General features: G+C 38.0%; 1 protein-coding gene across 1 annotated transcript in view; it reads right to left on the bottom strand.

The window, feature by feature from the left end:
* Nucleotides 1-2281: 2281 nt before the first annotated feature.
* Nucleotides 2282-18736, bottom strand: part of LOC135219516 (serine-rich adhesin for platelets-like) — a 43679-nt gene continuing 27224 nt past the window's right edge. Inside the window, exons 2-8 of the mRNA XM_064256345.1 lie at nucleotides 8767-8928; nucleotides 8100-8221; nucleotides 7777-7942; nucleotides 7327-7443; nucleotides 6613-6736; nucleotides 3075-6100; nucleotides 2282-2937 (exon numbers count right to left, since the gene is read on the bottom strand). Coding sequence (XP_064112415.1) covers nucleotides 2759-2937; nucleotides 3075-6100; nucleotides 6613-6736; nucleotides 7327-7443; nucleotides 7777-7942; nucleotides 8100-8221; nucleotides 8767-8928 — 3896 coding nt within the window. The 3' untranslated portion in view covers nucleotides 2282-2758. The remainder of the gene's footprint in view (nucleotides 2938-3074; nucleotides 6101-6612; nucleotides 6737-7326; nucleotides 7444-7776; nucleotides 7943-8099; nucleotides 8222-8766; nucleotides 8929-18736) is intronic.

Here is an 18736-nt window from a genome sequence, read left to right as displayed (position 1 = left end):
ATTGCAGCTTGACTATTTAACCAAGATGTAGGAATTTTTCGGTAAATTTTTCCAAAATCATCTTTTGTTTCATTTGAAAAATGATCCAAAGGCCTATAGGTGTAATTTTTTGGTATATCATTTCCATCTTTGTGTCAAGGTCATTTCACCAGAGTATTACGTGATTATATAAACAAACAGTCATATGGCATAACTTTTAATGAAAGTGGCCAACGCGAATAAGATAGATTAAATCTAGAGAGCTAGTTATGGCAATATTTAGGTGTTCGAAAGGCCAGATTTTTAAGAGCCGTCCCGATTATGGTGTGCTATATATTAATCTATATTATAAATGCATCAAAACGTAAGGGGCTCACCGTGTAGGGTAACTCCCTTATTTTACCAGATAGAGGCATTTGGCTCCTAGACTACAGATGCTGCTGGATTATCAAATACAGACATTATGTCGCACATGTCTTGGCTATTCTTCAGGATATCAAAAGACAGTTTTTTCCCTTTCCCAATATACAGCTGTTGTTGTCTCAGCCTGTAACTGCGTGGAGGAACAGCAGATGTTGCCGAAGGTGTCCCAGATTAGCTTGAAGTTTGCTAATATCATACGTCTTGTTGGTATTAAGAGCTTTACCTGGTTTAATGAAAAATATTTTCGTGGATGACTTAGAAAGTGATACAAGAAGTATAAGCCAGTCTGTCTCGTCACCCACTACTGCTACATGATGTCCAGTGTCTTCTAACGCAAGCGCGGGAGGCCATGGGACTTTTGATATGTTGTTCAAGTCACAAATCTCTACCTGTGTGCCAAGTTTCAGCTTTTATCTAATTATTTCACCTCAAAACCCTAACGATCCTGGTTATAACATTTTCAAGAGAGCTATAATTACATAAATTCATTCTTCGGGGTTATTTTTAAATTACCTATTTTCCTAATATCAATAGTCGCCTTTTCCGAATTTATTTTGTAATTATTTTAACACAACCTTAATCTTCATGATTGATTCGTGAAAAAAGTACTCGTCAATAAATTTCAGGCATCTATTCATCCAATTAGCAACCTCTTGTAATTAGAGCAAAAGAATCCTATGGAGCAAGTAAGCGTGCGCTTTGTAGGCTGAAACTGGGTCGAAATTCAGGACAATGAGTGACTGTTATTAATGGAGTTGGTAGGACGCCTGAAGCCTTGTATGAATCGAATCTAATCACATTTGATCGAAAGTCTCAGGAAGAATGATGAGGTAACGAAGCTCTCAATCGTAGGGTATTGCGTGGTGCAAGTTGACGGTTAATTGACTGTAACGTTAAACTGTATGGAGTGTAATTATGCAGTGACTAAAGTTCTAAACGGATACAAAAGTATTTTAGAAAGGACGTAAAAGAGCGGTTGACAGGACTCGGGTCTAAACAGGATTACCTTGTGAAATGTCCTTGCAAATGCCTGGATGCATGTGCTTGCTTGCTTGTGAGTAGTGATTCAACTCTGTTTTCATATTTGTCGTTTCTCTCTCTCTCTCTCTCTCTCTCTCTCTCTCTCTCTCTCTCTCTCTCTCTCTCTCTTTTGCATATGTTCCAGGACAACATTAACGTTAGGTAATAAAAAATATTTTTCTTACAAAACGTTTAATAAATATTACACTTAAATAATTTTCCCGAGACGTAATAATACACCTTCCAAAAGAAGGAAATTTGTCTTAAAGCATTTTGTATATTCAATAGGTCCATTTAAATGCCCCAAGACTACCAATCCACTGAAGTCCTTCATTACTTTTGTTCTCTACGATCTGTTGATCTTTAGAGTGCAATAAATATGAATAAAAAATCGTTTAAAATCCCATTTTCATACTGAACAAATCGGTAGTAAAATATTGCAGTCGAAACATTTCGGCTGTAGTGAATATATATAGATCTTCATAGTATCATAACTGCTTTGAAGGTAATTATATGTATGAAAAAAAAATGTATATATATATATATTATATATTATATATATATATATATATATATTATATATATATATATATATATATATATATATATTATATATACATACATAATTGGTTCACAGAAATACTTCATGCGACATTGGTCTAGTGTATAATATATATATATAGTATATCTATATATATATATTATCGATATATATAGATATATATATATATACGAATTGGGTCCAGAAATCTTCATGCGACATTGGTCTATGTATATATATATATATAATTATTGTATATTATAATATGTATAATATTAATAATATAATATATATAATACATAATTGGTCACAGAAATACTTCATGCGACATTGGTCTAGTGATCTTTAATCAAGTTAATGCTCAGAACTGAATCAGAGGGATGTTTTTTTATGTATTGATTGTGATGTATAAACGCACCAATAACAGAATCAATTGCGCTACAAGAATATCAGAATCTAGGAGCATTTTATACTTGAACTCCTCTAGAAATGTTATATCTTATTTATTTCATTTTAATTTGTAGAAGAATATAATTCATATCATGTAGTATGAGATATTTTGTCTGTTAGACGTAATCCCAGAACTGACATATTTTGACAACATTGACGTTTATAGTTTTATCTATTGTATCATGGCACCCTTAATCTGTTTGCTATAATTTGCAGACACTGGAACACTAAATTGTTCTGCGGACCGATATACATTAATGCTCTGCGTAAAATTCCTACTCCAAGCTTTTGGAAATAAGACCTCTTTCCAAAAAATTCTGAAGAGATAGGCATCGCGCCCTTCAGCTATCGATACCACCCAAGAAGGTACTGCAGGAGTGTCACGGTCTTTCTGACGGGTGGTGCGGTTGTGGTTTCTACCTTCATTTCGGGACAATCTGTCTCATACTGAAGCTGGAACCTCAAACTTCGAGTTGCACCTTCCATGGATCGAACGCTTATGCGTTCTACATCATCGAACCGATCTGTAAAAGCAGTTTTGATATAGATTAGAATTTTTTTTTTTTTAGAAAAAGTGCAATCTTACAACTGAACTGGATGAATAGCTATATCAGAAGTGAGAGAGAAATAAAAAAATGGTTATGTGGATACCAGCTCTTACCATCTTCGTAATCTTTTTCTTCAATTGCTTCTTGCCTAAGGAGTCCTCCACAGATAACGTCCTCTCTAACTTTCAAAAATGATCCACCGCATCGTTCCTCGTCTGATGGGTAGCTTACGAGAAGAGTGTCTTCACTGTCCGCAACACTGGCATCCAATTCATTGACAATGCTACTTTCAGTGTTGGTGTCAGCCACAGTAACAGTAACAGGCTCAGCTGCTATGGAAATGTCCACCTGATGTACAGGTTCCTCATTTGCTGAGAGGACAAGGACGGCCTCGTTGATGGGGGGATGCTCAGCATGCACTGTAGAACTGACATGGCTATCATTTTCTGGAACGTTATCATCTTCGGTAGGTGTCATATCGCCAGTTGTATTATCCTCTAGATGAGATTCTTGATCATCTGAAGAATGTTTGTCATTTATGTGCGAAATGCTGTCTTTTACCAAAGAATCTGAAATATTGCCAGCTTCTGTTTCAGAAAAGATATTTATTTCCATCTCCCCAGCATCAGACATATTGGTGGGTTTTGCTTCCCCTGTATCAGCTGAGTCATCAATATTTATTTCATACTCAGCGTTTTCAGTTGTTTCTGATGCACCAGTATGAATCGTGCCAAGAACATTACTAGTGTCTGCGTTAGATACACTGCCAGGAACTGTTGCAGGCAGACTATTTTCTGTATCAAACATAATGGCTTCTGGGACTGAGTTAGCAGTAGCTTCATTTCCAGATATATTGCTCTCTACTGTTTCTAGTGTTTTCTCTCCTTCCACATTACTAGAATTGTCAACTTCATGTAGCATATGGTCTTCTTCAATCATAGCTGTTTCTTTCGTTTCATCTGTTTTTTCCACTTCATTATCAAAATGGCTGTTATTCTCTAAAGATGTAGATAAATCTTCTACATTATTTATATTATTTCCAATTGTTTGGTCATGTGAAGTCCCTTCTGGTTGATCAGCAGTGGTAGTTGTTGTGGAAGTAGTAGATGGAGTAGTCATGGTAGTTGTTGTGGAAGTAGTAGATGGCGTAGTCGTGGTGGTTGTAGTGGAAGCACTAGTGGGAGTGGTGGTGACAGTTGTTGTGGAAGAGATAATTGTAGAAGTAGCAGCACCAGTAGAAGAGAAAGTAATATCAGTTGTAAGGGAAGTAGAAGCCACAGTAGTACTAATAGTACTAGAAGGTGCAGGAGACGAAGTTATGGAAACTGGACTTTCACTACTAAAATGATCTGGGTTTATCATATCATCGTTATCATTACTCACATTAAGTTCCGATTCCAGTAAATCAGTGTCTTCAGCAAGATTACCAAAGCTTTGTTCCCCATTCTTTTTGTTGGTTGATGGTAGTGGTGAATTTTCTGTGCCTTCATTGTAAAATCCAAATCCTATGTCAGAAGAAACTATCACATCAGGTGGTAGGGAAACTTCTTGTTTACTGACTTCTTTGACGTCGGAACTACCATCATCAAGTATGAGCCACTGAATACCGCCATTGGCCTGATCTTCAGCATTAGTTTCAGTATCCCCTGCAATGCCATTAGTTACTATTGGAGTTGAATCTTTACTGCTACTCTCTCCACTCTCAAGTGGATGGTTGTCATCTTTCTCAACAATTGGTTGTTCCATTTCCATCATGACTGTGAATGCTGTTGTGATGTCTTCAGTGTTAACCGTTGGCAGTTTATCTGTTGTTGTACTTGTCACTCCAAGTACACTTTTAGTTGTGACTTCAGCTGTTGGTACTTTGCTGTTCTCATTTTCATTACTTTGTCCATCCTTGATGATAAGATCCCCATGTACTTTCACAGAATCAGGATCCAGCACCGTGATTTCAGCCTGTGGACGTCCAGGCTCTGATTTATTGTGAGATTCTATTAAGAGTACATCATCAGAAGCAGAGAGTGCTTCAATATGTGCAGAGTTAGAAATGCCAGTTTCCTCATAACCTTCTGTAGTCGTGACTTTTGACAACTCGAGATTTTCTTGAATATTTTCAGTTGTTTCTGACTCAAGATAATCTAAATCATCACTAGTCATTGAAGAACTTTCGGTTGTCACAATGGTGCTACTGTTGGTGGTAGGTTTATCTTCACTGTCGCTACTTGCAGGCATAGCATCCATGACTTGTTCATTGTTTATAGGTACCGTTTCCTTATCTGGGGATTCTGTAACAAGGATGTTTTTCATTACTTCTTCTGGCAAAAGAGTAGTTTCAATTACTATGCCTTCAACTGCTAGATTATCAGTTAGTGGATACACTGTTTCTGTTGTATGAGTAACATGGTTTGTCAACAGTTCATTAACAATATTGGAAACACTGTTGACTGAACTGTCAATTTCACTGGTATGTAGACTAGTCATAATGCCATGATCGCTGCCAGTGATATTGTCATCAGATGATAAAATGTATGAGTTTTCTCTGATTGTTAGTTGTGGGGAATTTGATATTTCCTCAGTGGAAGGAAGTGAAGTTGTTAAATCAACATCTTCCATATGAGTGCTGGACATGACTGAGTCTTCATCTGTGTTTATAACCATCCCTCCAAAACCAAATTGTCCCCCACCACCTCCTCCTAGGCCAAGTTGTTCTTGCTGTAATTGTAAGACCACTTGTTGAATCTGGCTGATAACTGCTTCATTACCAGCCGAATAGAGCATGGGAAAGGCGTTGTCAGTGCTGTCAGCGTCTGTTTTAACCTTAACATTGTTTTGCTGAGGTCGTTCTTCATCATTTAGTTCTTTTTTATCTGGCTGACTGGACCCCTTATTTAAGGATCCTTCCTCCTTTTCAATATCAATTGTCCTTGAAATTTGACCAATCACATCTGAAATGGCTTCTCTAACTTGCTTGTCTTCCAGTGATTGCTCTGGTGATGAATAGAGAGGGAGTTCTCGACTTTCAGAGCTGCGGGCAATACGGCGTCTCTTATTTCTCTTTCTAACCTGACGAACAGATGGGGACTGGTCAATCTCCACATTGGAAACCTTACGCTTACACGACTCTCCAGGGTCAGATGACCTGTAATTAAAAACAAAAATGTTAGTAAAGCACCGATTGATTTAAATACCTATGTTGAAATGAACTTGAAAAATATGCATTACACATATAACTTTAAAAAAATCGAAAAAATTAATACTAATAGCAGCTTTACAAATTGATTCACCAATAGGTGGTGAAGCCCACTGAGTGGTGATGTCAAACGTATATAAAATCTACTGTAAAAGACTAAGCTAATTTTGTATATCATTTACAACAAAGTATGCAAATTCTTCAGAATTCGTACTTTTTTAGCTTTTGCTTTGTCCCTAGTTGCAAGTAATCCGTTGAAGTACTGCTGTATCTCGTCACTTGTAAGTGTGGCTTTTGTAAAGTTCATTTTCTGCCTGTTATTTTTGTATCCCTAAGCCTTATGTACCAAGACCATCAATTCGTGTGAAGTTTGGGGAGAGTGTCTGTACCTACGCCAGTTGAGCTGAATCTCCGATTGAGCTCTGGGCGACGACCCTCTCCCTATGAACGAGAGCACTAACCTCTGTAGTTTGGTGAAGCAAATGTCATAGTTGAGGTCACCCGTAAAGTCATCGTCCCCGTCAAAGTTGAGAGATTTGACCTTTTTAGAAGCGTCCGTATGGTATTGCAGGCAATCTCGTGGTGCTGCGAGAAAGTAGGTTTCGTGGATGAGATTCTGCAAGCTCCACTCACGGAGTAAATACTACATAGCACAAAAATTGCCCCTTTATTTCACTTATCGTTTGTCTTTGGTGAAGTCTCAATGTATCTAAGAAACGCAATTAAATTCTGTAGTCTACAGTATGTGTCTCCTTTGATGAAAAAGAGCAGTGTTAAACTAAGACACTGGATATTATTTTAACATATACGATACTTATATTTACTGCTACTTTCGGTGATGTAGTATTAGTTACTGCTTTCGCTGATATCTCTTAATGTTATATGATTTATGGGAAAGACAATTAAATGAAAATGAAATTACAAAAATATTCATAAATCACAACAAATGTAATTGGTTTGTAACCAAAACATGCAGTTATATACATTTTTTACAGAGACTAGTTATCCCTTTGCTCTTACTGATATTTAGGTTTGGAAGACTCTCAGCTGAATTGATTGCAACTTATAATGACTTCAAAGATATGCAGAAAATAGTGAGTGTGGAATATGACCAAGCTCCTATCCAGACTCAACTGCATTTCGGAGGACTGAAAAGGAACTCCGTTCGTTCATACCTGCGAGCGTTTCGTCAAGTTGAGTTATGAAGACGCGCCATTCTCTGTTTTCCGAATGGACGCTTGAACCCAACTTCACGTGAACTTCAGCATCTCCGTGCTCAATGTCAACGTACACTGTCAAGGTGATTGAGCAAATTAAAGTATTTCCCTTTTTTATAAAAATATAGATTTCATATTAAAATACAATGCCATATGAAAAGAAATTTGCACAGTTTAACAAAGCACAATGAGGTACAATTTCTTCTTGCTGACAGTACATCTAATTTTATTTTGTCACATAATGATCGTGATCATTATGCCTTGAGGTTTCTTTGTTCTTCCTGAATCTGTAGCGATGGTGGGGAGGGTATCTTGTGAGGGAGTGTGTTTGTTTTTTTGTATCGTTTTTAGGCACGAATTGTATCCTACATTAAACGTTAAACTCGAACTTTGTAGCCTTGCACTTACCATGCTGACCAGTATTGTCGCCGCAGAGTTTTGGCGCTATTTCTACTTTCTCTTCTCTTCCATTAACGTTCGTCTTTGTGGAAACTTCAAACATATCGTCCAGACAACGTCCTTGACGGGAACTAGCCAGTTGGAATGAATGGAAATCCAATCTTGCTTGTTTAATCTGGGATTAAAATGATCATCATTATTGATCGAAAAGTCAGACATGGTTTTAACGACACTTTTCATTGTTGCAAATCCCGATTTAGTTTCTGTTACAGATGTAGCAGATAATCCACAAGCAGCAGCAACATGTTACAGTATAGCTTTAGTGTACTTACGCGAGGAATTTCCTTTCTGATAGTAATGGTGCAGTCCCCCGAATCTCTGGACTTCTCAGGGAAATCCTTGTTGACGAACCAAGTTCTGTTGCGAGCCACGACGCTTCCGCATACCGATGGCACTATAGAAGAAAGGCAACATTACCCAGAGTCTCGAGTGAAAGTGGATGACGCTTCTCTTTATTATGGTTCTTTTACAAATACTTGGATACAATGGTAAAAAATGTAACTTTCATGTCGGTACGTACATAATGCATGTCATTAATGGGAAATGTCAAATCGAAACTACATTGCAACAGTTGAAACCAACATCAAATTGATTTGCAAGAAAACGATGCGAGGCCACCAGCAGATGAGAGCTGCAACCTTGCCTCATCATGGAAGAAATGAAACATTCCCATTTTACCTCATTATCTCCATCAAATAATAAATGAGGTTAAGACAAATTATGAATATTACACAGTAGCAATGCCTGTATGGAACAACTAAAGATTTCTGACGTACTAAGACAGTTCTGCAAAGTACATTTTAAAGCTTTTTTTTTTTTTTTTTTTTTTTTTTTTTTTTTTTTTTGCGAACTACCTCAAGTCAAAATAGAATGAAATCATTCCCTCGATATAATAATTAATCAGTCAGAATTCTTAAATAAAAGAAGAGGTCTACTTACGGACACAACAAACGCCACCAGTCGAGCAGCTGCCCGAGTCAACACCGCCTATGTCGGTGCAAGACTGTTGGTTGTAACAAGTGCCGATCGTCAGCAATCCGTTCGTTGCAATGCACTGGTGAGGCTCAACCCGGGCAGGAGGTGCAAAGAAGGAAAACCCAACTGCAAATGAAATGTATAAGAGGAAAATGAGCCAGTTGAAAATGAATCGATAACATATTAACAAACTACTTGATGAATTCTTGAATACATTATTCACTGACTGGACAAATTTCTAACCAAAGTAAATGGTAGCCTATTTAAGACATTGTAAAATCGAATTAAAGTATCCAGGTCATCCCATCTTCATAGGAGGCGACCAGAATGTAAAAAAGGAAAGCACAGATCGCAATGATGTGAAGCTTCCCATGAAAAATGAGTTTGACACTGAGAGAAATGGGGATGTCATTGTGTTGTCACTCAGGAAACGAGAAGTCTTCATTCATCTATTTTGTGTTTTTATTTCCTTGCACCTCCACTGAACACCCAGTCTCTTTCTCTTGGTGTGAATGCCTTCCCAGTTTACCTGGACCCACTTATTATAAATAGTATTATGACTAAATCATCACAAGTGCACCCGCCGATCGTCTTAACCTTTAACGGTATAATGATAATGATATTTATAATCCGCAGCCTCCGCTTTGGGGATTGGAACCGCTGGCCCGAGATACCTCAGATCCATCGTATTTCCACGCAGCTTATTTGGCGAAGTGATATGGTATTTTGGCCTACTAAATCCCTTTTCACCAGTTCGAATCTCGTCTATTTCCAGGACAGGTTGCCTGCTCATGATGCAATAATGAGAATCTTATCTTGGAAGGAGACCTACTCTGAGGCAAACTTTCGTTGGAAAGAATGGCTCCCTGTAATGCCGCTGATCTTACATTGCGCCTTCTCAACTTGGAGCTTAAATTTCTTCGTTTCGGAAGGTCAGTTATAAAGCAGCTGTCCGAAGTTCATCTATTCATTATCCCGACGCTTCGGTAGTGCTGTTTGTAACCGAGCACGGATTTACAAAGAAGGTGGGCGATAATAATATTTTCCTCGTAAAAATTATAATGTAAACTCATTGTCGTTGAAACAGAGAACACTATTAAAATCCATTGGAGAATGTAACTGCAAAAGATTTGCCCTGTTCAAAAAGCCGTTTGTCTTATGATGCAAAGGAACCGATTCATAGCAATTATCAACCGAGTCAAATCCCTCGAGATGAGACATTCGTGCGTCATGGAACATTTCTTAAGGCGGCCCCTGGCCAAAACGATCTTTCATAACTTTGGATGATCGGAATGCTGGGGGGAGAGTAAAATGGCCTTTGCTGATGTACAGTCCTGTTCAAGCGCAGGATTGTCATCTGTTTACCATTTTCATTTCATTTCTCATTTTTTCCATCTAGCCATACTTTTCCATTTCAGCGCTGAATGATCTTATAGGTCCCGGCGCTTGGCTATGCCCTAAATTCCATAATCCATCCATCCATCCATTTCTTAAGGCGCTTTTGTGGTCCATGACGGCTCCTGTCTTTCTTTTTTACGAACAGCTGCACGCAAACGGAATAGCAGTCAGAACACTCGTGATCATTTTAGGCAACCACGGAAAGATGAGTTGCTGAGAAGTGTACCGTTATGGCCGAAGGTTTCATAAACACCGATACGCTCTCGTAAGTGTTACTCTGGATGATGACGGACGTCTCGCAGCCAGCGTTTGGGCTCTTCTACTTGCAAGTTGAGGCTCCAAAAGTAGTAGACGAGACTTACAAGAAATATGGGCCAAATAGGCCAAGGGCGCTCTGACGAACATATAGGTCAGAAGGGTCTTCGTGTATGATAATGGATAAGAGGAACAAAAACGCAAAACACAGAGGAACGCTACGGGTTGAATGACACTGGCTGTTTGTTGTTAACGTGGCTCGTTCAATTTTATGCACAACAAACTAAGCAATGCGTGACTTTGCGAAGCAAAAACGTTAGTTCATGAACCATTTAACTTCATCTGTTTATTAACATATTTAGTTTAACGTTAACTCCTTTTCGATCGCACGTTACGTGGCCGATTTCGGTATTTTTAGAAATGCATATCACGATTCATCATCATAAGCAAGTCTTCAATCAAATATTAGAAAAAAGCCGTGAATTATTGCACTCCCGTAAAATATTTGATTAATACAGTACTAGAGGAATAAATTGTATATTCAGAGGTCACTAATATTCTGTTATCCAAGGACCAGGTACAGTGATCAGCAGCACATGGACAACTGTAATCTTCTGGTTCTATTCTCGGGAGAATGAAGACAATTTCATAGCCTATCGTTTGGGGCTCAAATGTTTCTTTACAATTCCTTACTTTAATATAAATAACCTTTAGTATTTGTTAGAGAGAGAGAGAGAGATTGAACAATAAGTATACTTTAATTTCGTATCTCGTCCCTGGCAAAATCGCGGCTCAGGCGAAAATTCTTTTGGCTTCTAAAAACTTCAATATAATCAAACTCGCTTATGCTGATTAGTACTGTAACGGAAACCTGGCTGTTCATTTGTATCGTTACATTACCTTTAAGTCAATTCTTGTTGAGATGAATCATAAGTATGGTGATTTAAAAGATTTACCAGCAAAACTGTTATTTTAGGCTTTCGAAATGCAACGTGTGTTAGAGCATATTCAATTTTTAGTGTACTGAGAGAGAGAGAGAGAGAGAGAGAGAGAGATTGTTTAACCGGGCAACAGAGAATGCTTGTTTCTGAAGGATTTCCCTTGAGTGTCTTTCCTGACCTGTCGGGTATATGGGAGATCCATCGGGTGAATAATGGACGTCAGGAGAGAACTGTGAAAACTTCGTATTTTGTAGTAAAAACAACTATTAACATGATTTTTTTAGTTCATTATTATTTTCAAGGTACTCAATACTTTCCAGAAGGAATCATACTCTGCACAGATAATCCTACACCGACCTCCTTCGTCGTTACGTCAACAAAATACTGGCAAGAACAAATAAAAATAATCATGATCGACGTTTTCCTGGCCTCTGTCTGCTCTGCAATAACGGGACAGTGCTACGTTACTGGTTCGAGGTTTCCTCCTCTCTTCCGCCCGATGAAATGAGGGGACGGAGAAAAATGACTCAGATTTTATGGACTCTGATTGCTGTCTAGCATACTCGCATGAATTGTGTCGGTGAGGAAGCCTTTTGAGTGAACGGTTAACCTTTTGAGGGAGAGGGAGAGGGAGTACTTTGCATGAGAAGGAGAGATAAGGAAAACAAAACATTTGTAAAAGAGAATGAGAGATCATTTTAAATTGTTTACCTTTGAGAGAGAGAAACTTATCTTTCGGAGAAAGAATTCTCTCTACGTGAGAGACATATCTGAAATGCTTAAAGTAAAAAAACCTATTTTTCCCAAAACACACAATATACTTGAGAGAGAGAGAGAGAGATGGCGTGCACGCCCAGGTAAGCACTTGCAGTTCCCTGGGGCTGTGGGTGGAACCACCTCTTTGCGCGCCAAGGTAAATCGGGACATTTAAAAGGTGGGGTCATTGTAACTGCTAGGACGGGTTTGGAATCCCATTCTGGATGACCGAGAGAAATGTGCGATAAAACAAGTACCCAAATAACTCATCGCAATAATTTTGCTGTGAACGAAGCCATTAATGAATGAATGACTTCAGAAACACCAACGGGAATCTCGGAATTGGGATCTCAAAATAGCCCTTCTTTCGTTAGATTATTTATGGTGTTGCAGTAATTTCTTTATTTGAAACCCTTTGCCCCTAAGAGTATAAAGCTCATCAAGTGCAAGACATTTTAATAAGTCCTAAATATGATTTGACTTTGCAAAAATTGCCGTACGACCACATGATTGATTCCCTAAATAGTTACTCCTGAAGTGCTCGAAATTCGGCTGTAGAGCGCTCCCAAATCCAAAGTGGGATTTCCAAATCCTCCTTCAAAATTGCACCAAAGGCAAGGTACTCAAATAAGAGCCCAGAGATATGATTGTTTTGAAAAATGCCGTATGACCCGTAAATGAAACGGGTTGACCAGGTAGCTGCATTTTAAAGATGTCGGTAAAGTACTACTAGGGGATATTCATTCAGAGACAGAATGACAGTCACTACGTTGGGATGAGGGTGTTTTCCTCTCATCTCTCATCATCTGTAGCCGCGATTCACATGTCGACTAATTGGTAGGTACAATTCGTCCATACCGTTCCTCTCTGGCCTGAGATCGAATGCGGTGTTATTGGAGATATACCGGTAATAGTCGTGAGCTTCAAAGCAGTCGTATCCAAGTCAGTGTTATTGGAAGTTATTCGTAACTCCTCTGTACCACCTTTGGCACTCTCAATACAACAACAAAAGTCAGTGACTTAAATACTCGATAAAACAAGCCATAACAATAGTAAAAGCAAAATACAGTGTCGTTATAACCTTTTACGTTTACTCTAAACTTGAAAATTAAGTGTTCTTGATAACTGAAAACGGACGTAACGATGAATCCTTTTTCTTGAACGATATATGACTTTTATATTTTATTTATTAATTTTGCGGTGGTAAGTGTAAGGTAAGGATAAACCAGTCAGGGATATGGAAGGTAATTTATTGACCAAAAATATTGAAATCAGAAATAGAAGGAAAGAGCACTTGGAGGAGACAGTTCTTATAGACCAGTCTCCCAGAAGAGGACATACCGCCTGCGCAGGAAGATTTAAATATTGATGAAGGTGAGATCGGGCTAGATGTAGTGCTTAAAGCTATAAGGCACCAGGAGAGCATGGTATATTCCCGGAAGTGTTTAAAGTGGAGGAGGATAGATTAGTATTTGTCTTGAAGATATTATTCAATGAGATAATACCGTTATGTAGGAAGAATGGTGTGATCATTATGGTTCCAAAGAAAGGAGATCTGAGTAGGTGTGGTAATTGGAGGGGAATCAGTGTCACCCGTAGCCTTGCAAATAAATATTCAGTGGAGTATTGTTAAATAGGTTGGAACCAGTGGTTGATGGTATTCTGTGGGATGAACAGGTCGGTTTTAGAAAGGGGCGGGGTTGCAGTGATCAGATCATAATTAGGCATTAAATGCAGGAAGTTAATGAAATGAAAACGCCGTTAAGTCTTTGTTTTGTTGATTTCGAAAAGGCCTTTGAGAGTATTTCGAGACGGACTATGGAAGTATTATGAAGCATTATGGAATATCCGAAAAGTTTTTGAGGGCTATTATGAACATGCATGAGGTTAATAAATTGTTAGCATATGAAAATAAGTCGCTCGGAAGAATATTAGATAGATACACCGGGGTGGGTTGCCCTTGGTAGGAGAGGTAGAGGTTAGGCCGAAGGAGGCGTGGTTGAGGACAATGAGGCAGGAAGCAGGAGACCACTGTTGGGGAGATCTCGGGAGTTAGCCCAGGACAGAGTGTGGTGGCGTGAATTCATCGAGGCCCTATGCATCCCCGTGGGGGTCATAGGAAATCGTTGATTGATTGATTGATTTTGTTTCAATGTTCGAGCGAAGCCAAAGAGGTTCAATTACCTCTAGGTAGCGGAAATCGAAAGCAGTCATGTCGGTTGACCTTCATGTTCAGTCAGTCAGTCAGTGCAAGAAACGTTACGCTGTTACAGTGGGAGTTGTGGAGATAATTGCATTTTAGAAACACCCATGTCAAATCTTACTAATCTTACTGTGTCCATGTGTCATTATTATGCCGATGATCTCTCTCTCTCTCTCTCTCTCTCTCTCTCTCTCTCTCTCTCCTCTCTCTCTCAGAAAATGATAGTCACCCATTTGATTTTTTTATTTATCTATTTCTTATTTTTTTAATTTTTATTTTTATTTATTCATTTTTATTTGTCTATTTTTATAGGATAATGTGAGGAGGAAGCGTTGCTGTTAAGTTCACTAAAATTTGTGTGCAAAATTTCAAAATTAATAATGTTGTGACAGTTATTTTAAGTAAAATGTAAACATTTATGTTGAAGATACGCCATTAATAAATAATTCAGTAGCCATTTTAGTACTATATATATAGTACTATATATATAGTACTATATATTAAACCCAAGAGGGAAATTATCATATCAAGGGGTCCGCTACATCAGTAATGTTAAAAAAAGGGGTCCGCTGCACAAGAAAGCTCAAGAAACCCTGGTCTAAACAATTACGCCAATGGAATAAAGAAAACATTCTAATATTTTTAGTATTTGAACTTATTTCGGCGATACTTTGATTAGCAGAAGTAAGCAGCTCGTGGTTCGGAAAGGACCATTAACGCCAGACACAGCTGTCATCTGCTAATGCACACGAGGCACCATCCCTTGCATACAGTACACCTTCCATGCATTCCAAAGGACATGACAGTGTTGATCATAAACAACTCTTAAGTCGATTTGTGGATTTCCATGTCATTAAAGCACTCAGTGTTTCAAACTTCGTCCTAATTTTCGGAAGTACTGTGCGTTGCCATATGCGTTTCATTAACTTTTTTATTTGGAAAATGAGGTTAAAGCTGCCCTGAGCCACCCAACCATCCACAAAAGTGGTGATATCCTGTGCCATAAGAAATTCTGTAAATCAAATTAATATATGGTATGATATATAGTTTTTAAAAAATAAGGTAAGGGGGATCTGCTCTGCGTCACAGATACGTCAAAAAGCACCACTTGTTCGAAACGGTCTGAGGAAAGGCCAGAAGAAGTTGGTCTTTTATTCTAAGAGTAAACGGCTTCATCAAGCACATCTGTGAATTCAGTGTACTACCATAAATGAGGACAATGTTAGAAATATTCAGTGCTTTCGTAGCAAGGCAATCCATACGTCGGTCTAAAATGTGCTTACGAAAAACACTATTTCATGGCCTCTGGAATGCATAGTAGGACACTTCTGAAGTAAGCCTCCAGAGTGCCAGAGTAAATCGTTATACTGTATTAGTTGGTTTGACTGGAAACGCTTCTGTTAGATCAATTCTTGTACAGAATTTGGGCTTTGAAAAGGGATGAAATTATCATATGAGGCTTTTTCAATAAAGAATGAGTAAGCACTATTACTGATACCATTGAGAAAATACTGACTTATAGAAGGAAGATAAGCAGAAGGGAACTGCAGCACAGCAAAATAATACTGATCTAATGGGGAGATGCACGAGAAGGTTAGGGCAGTGGCACAGGGCAGACGCAGCCGCAGGCAAGACTTATGCCAGCACGGGGCCTCTCCCTCAGGCAGCCCGCCCAGGTATAGTGGTAGGGTGTTGAAAGGACTTAGTTAACAACGGAGACCTTTGGACTCGGAACATATAAACAGATCAGGGTGTAATTATTTATGGCTGGACCTGAGAAGTTGCTACAGGTCATCTAACACATTTCCATACTCCGAAATGAATTAAAAAGCTAAGAACGGCTGTCTAATTTTCATTACAGAATCATTTTTTTGTTTGATTGGCAATTTTTTTGGGGAGGTCCCTGACATTGTTCCTAAATTAATTATAATGGTCAGTTTAAAAATAAGGGTTTGACGCTGTATAGTTTGGGACACTTTGGACGTCGTGAATAGTTGATCATTGGTGACATTTTCTCCCAAACATTAGCGACCGATGTAGTAGAGCTTTTGTCGTCACAGTGATACAGAGGGGGCTGGTGGGTCTCCACTCACAGGTTCTAGGAAAAAAAACCACACACACATAAAGGGAATGGAGGTCAAGTCACCATTTTATCTGGTAAGGGCGTTGCAGAAAAATTCATACTCTTATACCTAAATGTCGTCAGAGAACGCCCAACTCATCAAAATCAGCTTTCTATTTTCCTGCGATCTCTCCAAGGGGTTGCCTGAGAACGAATCCCGCGGACAACCCAGCGGAGGAAGTCGACTACACAAAATTCAGTTAAAATGGTCGACCTTAAACGGAGCCCCGCATAATACCAGCATTTTTATCAGACAGGGTAGCAGCTGGGAATAAATGGGATACGGAGAACCACCTCCCGAACATCGACTGGAGAGAAACGATGTGAAGTAAGGGAAGGATTTAGGGTTGTAACTGATAAAAAAGGTTAACGGAGTATGTTGCCACAATTCTGCATATGTGATACGTGATCTTTATATAAAACAACCACGGGAAAATGAAACGGGGTTGTAAATCCTGACTGGTGTTGGCTTTATTGCAAAGCCATCTTCCAAGTACTGATACAAGTGGCAGAAATTCTCATGTAAGCTAGCAAGATAATACGGACGAACTTACAGACGGTTGGAAATCAAATATTCACACCTGACAGCTGCTCGTATGTGTTTCCTCGTCTATCAACTACCAAGGAGGTTTATTCAACCACCTTGTCAACTACCTCTCTTAAAAGGTGGCTTAGCTATAAAGGCGACACTGGTCAGGATTTAAAATCGTGTTTCATTTTCCTGCGGTTGTATGCATATGTATATATATATATATATATATATATATATATATATATATATATATATATATATATATATATATATATATATATATATGTATGTATGTATGTATATAACTGAATCACGAAAGTTAGGAACGTGATAAATCCATAAATAAAGATATATGCAACAAAGGAAAAATAAACGAAGGAGTTACTGCGAGACCTTTCGATGTTTCCACGTCCTTTACTAAGCAGAAATGACATACATGGGACAAAAGACAAAACAAGAAGATTCGTGTAACTGACAGATAGGGATTATAAAGAGATTAGTACCTAGAATCCGACACACCTGGAAGAGAGTAACCTTTCCAAACAAGCATAAACAATGGGTGCGGTTAAAAGTTTAAGATAACCATCTCAGATACAAGGACAAGACAATTAAAGAATTATAGGTGACAGCTGTTCAGAACTTTGGTAAACAAAACCATATTCACAATACATATTCACAATACAGGTTAGACATACATTACAACGAAAATAACTCAAAGGCAACTAATTTTTATTTAAGTCTGTAATTATATCTTTGAGGTCATTCTTAAACATGTTACAAATACATGAAAAAGGCCACGACTAACATTGAAATTACAATGAAAAGTAAGTTGTATTAAAGCAGATTCTAAAAGATTTCGTGATAAGTTTACTCTAGAATTAGAAAAAGACAATTGCCTCCCTTTCTTAGATGTTTTGATACACAGAGAACCATTTCAATGTAAATTCAGTATTTATAGGAAATCGACCAACAACTTAACTTGTGTTCATTTCTTCTCAGGCCACCATCTTAACATAAAAATATCAATTTTTTCTTCTGTGTTTTTACGAGCATTGTGCATTGTCAGTCCCCAATATTTGGATAAAGAAATTGAATACATAAGAAAAATAGGGAAAGATTTATGCTATCCTTCACATATATTAGATATTTGTTATAATAAAGCCCATAAAAAGTTTTATAGTGTAAGTAACACGCAGAAAGAAAACTTTAAGAACATTCTCAGTTTGCCTTTTTTTTAACAGATTTGAAACCATTAAATCATTGTTAAAAGCTTTTAATGTCAACCTTGTTTTCTCCTATAATAACACACTAAAAGGAATGTTAATAAAAAAATAGCCCCAGAGAAAGCAACAACATAATATATAAAATTCCATGTATGGATTGTCCCTCATTTTATCTCGGACAGTCTAGCAAGGGCCTAGAAGTAAGGCTAAGCCAGCATAAATATTCTGTAAAAACTGGGCAAACATCTAATGCAATATTCATTCATTTAAGTGAAAACAACCACCGAATAAATTGGGTTGGTAGTTCAGTAATTGCAAGGTCAAGAGATGTCTTATCACGAAATCTTTTAGAATCTGCTTTAATACAACTTACTTTTCATTGTAATTTCAATGTTAGTCGTGGCCTTTTTCATTTAGACCCTTGTATTTGTAACAAGTTTAAGAATGACCTCAAAGATATAATTACAGACTTAAATAAAAATTAGTTGCCTTTGAGTTATTTTC

This window comes from Macrobrachium nipponense, chromosome 1, assembly GCF_015104395.2.
Source record: "Macrobrachium nipponense isolate FS-2020 chromosome 1, ASM1510439v2, whole genome shotgun sequence".
Classification (NCBI taxonomy): Eukaryota; Metazoa; Arthropoda; class Malacostraca; order Decapoda; family Palaemonidae; genus Macrobrachium; species Macrobrachium nipponense.
This window is presented reverse-complemented; position numbering and strand designations above follow the sequence as displayed.